This window comes from Pundamilia nyererei, unplaced genomic scaffold (genome assembly GCF_000239375.1).
Source record: "Pundamilia nyererei isolate P.nyererei 1_Seehausen unplaced genomic scaffold, PunNye1.0 scaffold00002, whole genome shotgun sequence".
NCBI lineage: Eukaryota > Metazoa > Chordata > Actinopteri > Cichliformes > Cichlidae > Pundamilia > Pundamilia nyererei.
The window spans coordinates 7,235,087-7,244,224 of NW_005187403.1; the positions used below are offsets into that span (position 1 = coordinate 7,235,087).

Below are 9,138 nucleotides of genomic sequence, written 5' to 3' on the forward strand. Positions count from 1 at the left end.
CACATTTCTATATACTTAAATTCATCTGAAATGAGCTGCTTGAAATGAGAACAGAGAACTAAATTCACAACGTGTCCTGGATGTTGATATCCTTAAATACCAGACGGTCTGCAGTGTGTGATGGTTGCGTCTTACACTGCTGGCAGTTTCTTGTTGTCGTCTGACCATGGAGCTCACTACTATATCAATGCCTGCTGTTATTTTTGGCCAAAGTGGAAACTATATAGCCCCATGGGCCTCAGGGACAGCAAGAGAAATGAGAGTCTGTGACAGGACTATGGATAAATTTGTGGGCTCACATGTTGAGCAACCGTTAGTTTGGTACAGTTAGAACCTGTAGGGTCATCCGATAATCAACATAATGGTAATCAAGATGGCTAATATCACTGTTTTGTTCACCATTAACTAGAAGTATTAGTTCATGTATGTTTAAAATGATTAAAAAATAATACAGTAAATGTACGAGTGGGTATCAGGTCTACTGGTTAACCTGCTTTAGAATATTTAAGATGAGTGTGCGTAAGCAGTGTTTCAGGGGAATGTCATGCCTACTAGTGCTATGAATATGACCTTCGTATTGTGACCGTTACAAGGACTGTTGTGGCTTAGCTTCTGTTATGAATGTAATGACTTTCAAGGGGGTGGATGCAGTTAACCAGCTGGTGTCTGATTATCTGCAAAATATTATGAGTAAAATCATTATTTTCCCCACTAGCTGGAAAGCTGCTTGGCTGGAGATGCATCATTTCCAGGCGACAGAAACAGACACGCTCTTATTTTGGTTGGAAAGCCAACAAAAATGCAGCAGATCACTAGGTGAGGATGTGGGGTTAGGGAACCAACTTTAAATGAATGAATTATGAATTTAAATTTGACATGTGCTATTTTGTATTGCATCCCTTTGTGCTTTGTGGCGTAATAACTTGTAAGACAAACACACCCTCCTCATTAGTGTGGGTGTGCTAGTTAGCTGCCATCATAGGGTGCGCTGACCTATTTCAGTGATACCCACCGGGCCTATGGCAATATCCTGGATGTAGTGTATGTTGGACAAGTGCCGACGCTAAGGAGAAACCCGACACCTTCACACTGAATGCACTTGGCAGGAAAACGCATCAGAACACTGGCTTTCTGCAGCAAATGTTGCCTGTAAATTTGTGATGAAGAGAGATGTGCAATTCTTTGTGTTAATCTGTACTGGAGTGGATATGTGTGAATTTTCTATATTAGACTTTCTTTATGCCTCATCCTTTCTTTTGATATGTTTTTTTTTTTAGGTATACATCAGAGTATAGATAATGCTCAGACATGGTGCCTTGTCAGACCCATGTGTTGCTGAAGTGGCAGGAGCACTTCAATAGCTCCTGGGCGGCAGAGGACAGCCTGCAGACAGCCAGGAGGCATGGTGCTGCCGCGCTCTACGATAAGCTCCTTCACAACAAGGAAGTGGTGACCCTCGCCCAACCTGTTCAAGAACTCGCAGGCCCACGCCTTCCGGACTTCGAATGTGAGTCCAGTGCATCTGCGGAGAAGGAAGAGTACCTGTCCTCCCTGCTTCGTAGCCAGCGATGGCTGGCTCACCGCGTGCTGACGCAAACCTCCTACACCGTGGATCTCCACCACAGGCTGGTAGTTCTACAGAGGATCTACTATGCACTTCACAGCAAATACCATGACAAATTCCGTGTGCAGCTGCCCTCCCACTCCAAAGACAGCGGAACTGAATGTGGGCAAATTGAGCCGGCCTCAGAGCCTTTCCTACCAGGGGGAGCATCCAAAATCAAGTCGGGTACAGATGTTCTAATAGAAATGGGTGTCAGGACTGGCTTGAGTCTGCTCTTCTCGCTACTGCAGCAGAACTGGAAATACGCAGCTTCTATTCATCCAGAGTCTGTGCTTTGCAACGATGTGCTCAACACAGCGTCCTCTGTCCTGACTTCGCTGCCACCACTCTCTCTGGCTAATGAGAATAAGATCCCGTCAGTGGGTCTGGACTGTCTGGCACAGGTGGCTGACTTCCTGAAGAAGACATCGGTCAGCAGCGGGAACGGTGGCGCAGACCCGATTGGTCGGAGGCTGGCGCTGGAGCTGCTGCTCGGCCTGGCCATGCAGAGAGGCTCCCTGAAGTTTCTGCTAGAGTGGGTGGAGGTAGCCTTGGCTGCTTCCATGTCCTCTTCCACCCCTACACTGTCTTCCTCTTCCTCCTCTTCCTCCTCCTCCTCCTCACTGAGCTCCCAGCAGTCAGCCGGTGTGGGCTTTGATGTCATCCATCAAACTCTTCTCCAAATGAGGCAATATTCGGTATGCGACTTGTTTTCATATCAGTCTTTGGAGTAATCGTACTTTTTTTAATGTTACACTCGGTCACTGATGGTATTTCTTTAATTGCCTGAGATAGATTTGTCCTGCAATCATGTGATATATTGGACATATTAGTTTACAGAAGTTTAAGTACAATCAGTTCACATGCTGTGGCTCTGTTCCACTTTCAGAGTGATTTGAATTAGAGCCACGGTTGCTTCATGCGTTTATTTTTGGTAACTTTCACAGCCTTTCATGAACATACTGATAAAAGCCCCATTGTCTCTAAAGTAGGAAAAATGGCTTTTCACGTTCATGCTTCTGTAGGCTGTCCTTTTCAGAAATGAAGTGTGTCATTGAAGCTTGTAGATGGGTTAATGTGCAGATAAGGATTAGGATTGAGTCAGCCTTGCTGTCCTCTATAGATATGCACATTGAGTCATCCTTTAGCAGGTTAATCAGCTTTGTAATATTTCTGTACAAATGGCAACCAGAGATGGCCGTTGCCAACGACTTCATTATATTGCACATTATTTATCACGTAGAGGTGGTCAAATTCAGTCTAAGTATTGGAGTCATAGCTGGTGCAGCTAGGCTGAATTACATTTAACTAGCCTTATCTAACAAAGTGGCTGGTGAGTGTAAAAGATGAAGATTGCTCATTTGTTTCTAGTGAGACAAATACAAGTTGAATACAGCCTGCTGCTTTCTCCACTCACTAGTGTGCCTACAAAGAGCTATGTTGTTGCCTGCTTGTCTTCAGTCTCTGTTTGATCATGCTGTGGCATGTCGCTGTTCTTAAGGAGAGAAATGTTTTTCCTTCTGATACATCAGGTTTTGAAATATTTGGTACCGAAAACAACAGACTGCAAATACAAGTTCATTTTGTTATAAATCCAAATCTGCACGCAACATTTACATACACTGAATGTCAGGTCAAAGTGAAAACGTACTATGCTGAAGGATCAACAACAACTATTTATTTCTAGGGTTTTCGTGGCGATCCCGTCAATACTCAGGTGCTTAAGAAGGATGCAGATGGACATTGTCGACTCTCCCAGGCAGCTCTCTGCTTATTTGAAGAGGTGAGTGAAGTCTTATTGACATGCATATCGACACTATTAAGAATTCATGGCCGTTTACAGTAACTGACCTGAAAGGCTTCTCTCTACGCCGACAGATTTGTAACCTAGCGTCCTACTGCCTGTGCTCGTGTAGCACCGATGCAGCTGCTCCCGGCACTGAGAGCAATACAGTCATGGTGTATGTGTGGGGCAGCAACAGCAGCCATCAGCTGGCAGAGGGGACACTGGAGAAAATCCTGCTGCCAAAACTGACGCAGGGCTTCAGTGATGCCCAAATGGTATGACAAGCCACAAGGGTAGGGCTTAAACTAATTCAATGAAATGATTAATGTTCCTATTATTTATTGAAGTTTTTACACTTGATAATCTCTAATTTTGTGGTGGTATTAATAGATTTTCCACATGCCTCACACTTGAGGTGGGTTTTGTCTTTTTAAAAATGGTTACAGATGTTAAAAATCCCAACTGTGCTAACAAAACAAAAATTCCAAATAAAACAGGTGAAAATGCTGTCTTTGATTTGAGTGCTGTATTGAATGTGTTGTTGTGAGTTTATAAAATTGAAAGCACTCCAGAACTACATTAATAAATCATTAGAATTATCTTAGCGTGCCAGTTTACATTTCCTATGCTGTCCACTTTAATCTTCTGTTAGATTGAAGCAGGCCAGTACTGCACCTTCTCTGTGTCTGCGGATGGCTCAGTGAAAGCATGTGGGAAGGGCAGCTATGGCCGTCTGGGCTTGGGGGACTCCAACAACCAGTCTATGCCCAAGAAGCTTGTACTTGAACCACACAGGAACATTAAGAAAGTGTCCTCCTCCAAGGGCTCCGATGGTCACACTTTGGCCATCACTGTCGAGGGAGAGGTAAGAAGTTAGAACGACTATTAGTAAATATTTTAAAGGTTTGCATGCGGGATTTGTGACACTACAACTGCGATATAATATGTATACACTCACCGGAGATTTTATTAGGTACATCTTTCTGGTACCAGGTTGGACTTCTGTCTAGAAACTTCATGGCACAGATTCAGCAAGGTGCTGGAAACATTTATCAGAAATATTGTCCATATTACCACGATAGCATCACACATGCATTAATGAGCAGTTGAACAGGTATACCTGATAACATTGTGAAAAAGTGATGGAGCTTTCCCGCTTTTCAAAGGCCAGTTCTGTAATATTTTAAACTTCACACATTTCACACCCACTCAAACATCCGCATGTGTGGGTGATGATTTATACTTGTTGTAATTCACTGTCTTCCATTACCACTACATTTTAATTAAACCGATTAATACGGTATAAATTGTCAAATATTTCTTTCAGGTCTTCAGCTGGGGTGATGGAGAATATGGGAAACTGGGCCATGGCAATAGTGCTACACAAAAGTATCCCAAAATCATACAAGGACCGCTGCTGGGCAAAGTAAGCAGGAAATGGCAGCTTGTAGGGAAAAAAAATGTTGGTAAAATGTTATAAGCCAATTGATTTTAGCATAATTATAAATAAATAGTGGTGTTTTTTTTTTGTTGTTGTTGTTCTTTTTTTTTTTTTACAGGTTGTTGTTTGTGTGTCTGCTGGCTACAGACACAGTGCTGCTGTGACTAATGATGGAGAGCTTTATACATGGGGCGAAGGGGACTTTGGCAGACTTGGTACACAGCTTATTTCTCAAATTGCTCGATCTTGTCTCAGCCACTTCAAAGTGATGTCATTCCTCTGGTAGCATAGCAACAACCTCTGATGTCCTGTGTCCAGGTCAAAGTGACAGCCAAAGTCGGAACATGCCCACACTAGTGAAGGATATCAGTGGTGTCGGGCAGGTGGCCTGTGGCAGCTCCCACACCATCGCTGTGGCTCAGGATGGGCGTACTGTGTGGTCCTTTGGAGGAGGGGATAATGGTGAGTGGATGGTATACTGTTCGATTTTAACACAGTTAGTGTAATTTAAGTACTTTCAAAGCAAGATTTCATGTGTGTGACAGTGCCACAGCAGTATATGTTGTGCCCTATCATGCTCAGATATGACTCATCCTTGCAGGCAAACTGGGTCACGGAGACACCAATCGTGTGTATCGGCCCAAGGTCGTAGAATCCCTGCATGGATTCATCATCAGGAAAGTGTGTGCTGGTAGCCAGTCATCTCTGGCCCTAACCTCTGCAGGACAGGTGAGATGAAGTGTCTTTGGTTAGATTTTAATTAATTAAACTGCCTATTGTGTGTGAAGTCTTTGAAAAAACACACGATCTAAAACTAATTTGTAGACAAAAAAGAAAAAAACTATTTGGTGAAGGCTTTTATTTTAAAGGGATACACCAAAGTCTTATTAACAAATGTTGCTTTCATTCTCTATTAGCACTTCTTTAGTATAAAGTTGTAGTTCTGACCATTAATTCATTAGTGTTTACCACATAATTACTACAGACAAATATTCTGTAGATGAATCCGTCAGTAATTCATAGATTTAAAAACAAAACATTTTCTTTCTTTAGGTGTTTGCGTGGGGCTGTGGCTCATGTTTAGGATGCGGCTCCTCTGAAACAACAGCTCTGAGGCCCCGGTTGATAGAAGACCTGAGCATCACCAAGATTATTGATATCTCATGTGGAGACAGCCACTGTTTGGCCCTGTCCCACGGTAAGACATCGTCAGCAGCTCACATTCCCTTAACAGATGATTATTACACTTACAATAAAAGAAATGTGCTCCAGCTGCAACGTACCTGGTTTTCTTTTCATCAGAGAACGAAGTGTATGCATGGGGAAATAACACCATGGGCCAGTGTGGGCAGGGTCACACTTCTACACCTATTTCCAAACCCAAGAAAGTGCTTGGTTTAGAGGGCATTTCGATACAGCAAATTACAGCTGGCACTTCTCACAGTCTGGCTTGGACCGCAGTTCCAACTGACAGGTAATCCCTTAGCTAATCATTAAACCAAAGTACAGTGTACCTCTGTTGCTCTGTGCTGTCCACCCGTATGACTTTAATACAGTTTGAAGCAGAATGTAAAGAAATTGGTGGAGAACCAACACTTTTAAACAGAACCGTGTTTCATATTAGTTATTAAATATTTGTGCTTCTGCTTTCAGGCAGCTTGTGGCGTGGCACAGGCCCTTCTGTGTGGACTTGGAGGAGAGTACGTTCACTTATTTACGCAACTTCCTGGAAAGCTATTGTGATGGAATTAGTAACGACACCCCACCAGCTCCCTTCGTTTGTAAAAGGTGTGATATTTACATTCAGTTAGCAAAAACGTACTCATCTAACTCAAGGAAATTTCATTCAAACTAAAATTATATGAATTTCTCTGTGCCTCAGGGACCACCATCATTTTATTTTGCTGTGCATGAAGCTGCTGTCCATCCACTTGTCCCTGGCCCATGCTGGAGGCACTGGTGCTATGGTTCTGGGTGCTCAGGGCAGGCCCCTGAGAAACCTACTCTTCAGGCTAATAGACACTGACATGCCAGACTCCATACAACAAGTAAGCGGACTATTTTTTGAAGTATTCCTACAGTGACAGCAGGTTTAATACAGCAGTAGGGTTGTGCTGGTGCTGGCTTATAAACCAAAACATTATGGAGCTCACCAAGAACCCTATTAATCTGAGATTTTCAAGCTTCCTGGTTGAATTTAACCACAAGTCCGTTTCATGAAATATTTTGGCATGGATATTTATTCCGTGCCAGGAGCAGGGGCTGCACTCCAAGACCAGGCTTATATTCTTACCAGTTCCTTTTTCAAGTAATTCAGTTCTTATATATATTTTACTTTATTTTTGTTAACCTGCATTAAAAAAAGAAACACACGGTACATATTTCCATTCAGTCAAGTACTTTTACTAAACAATTCATTTCAGTTTTATTTCTCTAGCACCAAATCACAGCAACAGTCCATTCATAATGCTTTATATTGTAAGGTAAAGACCTAAAACATAGAGAGAAAACTCTGTTACCATTATTTTTTTCTAACTCTTCAAGGGGTATTAAGGACCTTATTATATATTTTGTCTTGTTCTGTGTGTCTGTGTTATATGTGTTATTGCAGGTTTGCAGATGATTGTATATGGCTGTTAAATTGACATCAGTGGTTAGGGCACTATATAAATTCCAGTATACATGTATATAAACTTCATTGGAGAAAAAGTTTTACAAGCTTCCATTCTGTGTAATCAGACATGTGGCCAACCTGTTTATTTATTGAAAGAAGCACTAACTGTTGATCTCATGTATTTTGATGATGATGATGATGATGATGATGATTGTTACCCTTCCTATCAATCCTCAGGCAGTTTTGAACACGCTGTCTATTGGTGCGGCCCTGCTGTTGCCTCCACTTCGGGAGAGAACGGAGCTGCTCCTCTCACTCCTTCCTCAGGGCCCTCAGAGTTTGAATGTTCTTTCCAAAGGACAGGTATGAAGGTTCTGTTTTAGCAGCGCTGCAGTGACAGGATGTGTATTTTCCACATTTGTGTCTTAGCTCATTAGAAATAGTCTGCTTTGAATTTTTAACCACTGTTTATTTTGTGTATTTAAACTGTTTTAAATAAGAATTCATCCATCACTGCTAGTTTTTCCTGGTTTTAGTAATGACAGTGAACTGGATAGCTAACAAATGGATGGATATTTGGAGCCAGATAACAGTGTCTGCTAAATTGATGTGCTTAGTTGGAGTGTTGCTTGGCAATGTGTTGAAGACTGCTGGAACGCTGTGAAAACAAGTGATAGTGAAATTGTTAAGACTTCTCTGCAGCAATGTTTCTGATAAATTCACATTTAAATTATGAAGAGCTAGACCATCTGTTCTTCTTCACTCTGTGTCTTTTAAAGCGTCTTCAGTTAGACATGGTCCTCAGCAGCCTTCAGGACCAGAGCCACGTAGCCTCTCTTCTAGGTTACAGCAATTTTGGAGAAGTGACAGCCCTGGGGCCTCCAGTGACTCCTTTGTCAGTCCGACAACCCTCTTCATCCAGCTCTGTTGACGCCTGTGACCCTCTGCACTTAGCAGAGGTGCTGCTGAGAACCCTGCTGCTTAGCATAGGATTTTACACGGTAGGAAATAGAGGCATTTGTGTGTGTGTGTGACTTGTCTGTGAGTTAAATGGGGAAAGATTTCACTTTAGGTTGAATTAGTGCTTTCAGGGTTAATTTTGAACTTTTCTTTCCCATGTCAAATTTTGTTTTCCTAAATTTTGTATTTATGTTTTTTAACTCGGTTACGGATGTTTGTACTGAACTGTTGAGGTAAAGGGAGCATAGCTGAAAGCTTTGAATTTACTAGGCCACCTATATCCCAACCCTCACCTATGGTCATGAAATCTGGGTAAAGATCAAAAGAGTAGGATCACAAATACAAGCGTTTGAAATGAGTGCCCTCTGTAAGGTGGCTGGGCTCAGCCATAGAGAGGAAGGTACTGTAAGAAGCATCCACAGAGATCTTGGAGTACTGCCCCTGCGCCCGTATGTCAAAAGGACACAGATGGTTTAAGAATCTTAGGTTTAGGATTAGTCCTGGGTGCCTCCCTTTGGAGGTGTTCCAGGCACACTCAATCAGGAAGAGACCCCTGGGTAGACCCAGATTATGGATGGATGTTTTAATAAATAAAGACTTTAATCAATAGTGTGTCAGTGGGGTTTGATAAGTAGTTTTGTTTAAAGTTTTAGCAGGTTTTCTGAATATTGTGCACATTTTTACTGTTCAGTCAGACTGTTCCATCCATCCATTTTCTTCCGCTTTTCCGGGGC

At 42.3% G+C, this 9,138-nt stretch overlaps 1 protein-coding gene across 7 annotated transcripts in view; it reads left to right on the top strand.

Annotated features, from left to right (window-relative positions):
- LOC102198467 (probable E3 ubiquitin-protein ligase HERC1) overlaps nucleotides 1-9,138 on the top strand; it is a 50,373-nt gene that overhangs the window by 1,323 nt on the left and 39,912 nt on the right. For all 7 annotated transcript variants that reach the window (XM_005720349.1, XM_005720350.1, XM_005720345.1 and 4 more), the window contains exons 2-15: nucleotides 1,278-2,301; nucleotides 3,291-3,386; nucleotides 3,482-3,664; nucleotides 4,042-4,254; nucleotides 4,717-4,815; nucleotides 4,949-5,045; nucleotides 5,149-5,292; nucleotides 5,432-5,559; nucleotides 5,884-6,028; nucleotides 6,133-6,304; nucleotides 6,484-6,618; nucleotides 6,713-6,878; nucleotides 7,682-7,807; nucleotides 8,224-8,445. In XM_005720349.1, coding sequence (XP_005720406.1) covers nucleotides 1,309-2,301; nucleotides 3,291-3,386; nucleotides 3,482-3,664; nucleotides 4,042-4,254; nucleotides 4,717-4,815; nucleotides 4,949-5,045; nucleotides 5,149-5,292; nucleotides 5,432-5,559; nucleotides 5,884-6,028; nucleotides 6,133-6,304; nucleotides 6,484-6,618; nucleotides 6,713-6,878; nucleotides 7,682-7,807; nucleotides 8,224-8,445 — 2,919 coding nt within the window. In that variant the 5' untranslated portion in view covers nucleotides 1,278-1,308. The remainder of the gene's footprint in view (nucleotides 1-1,277; nucleotides 2,302-3,290; nucleotides 3,387-3,481; nucleotides 3,665-4,041; nucleotides 4,255-4,716; nucleotides 4,816-4,948; nucleotides 5,046-5,148; nucleotides 5,293-5,431; nucleotides 5,560-5,883; nucleotides 6,029-6,132; nucleotides 6,305-6,483; nucleotides 6,619-6,712; nucleotides 6,879-7,681; nucleotides 7,808-8,223; nucleotides 8,446-9,138) is intronic.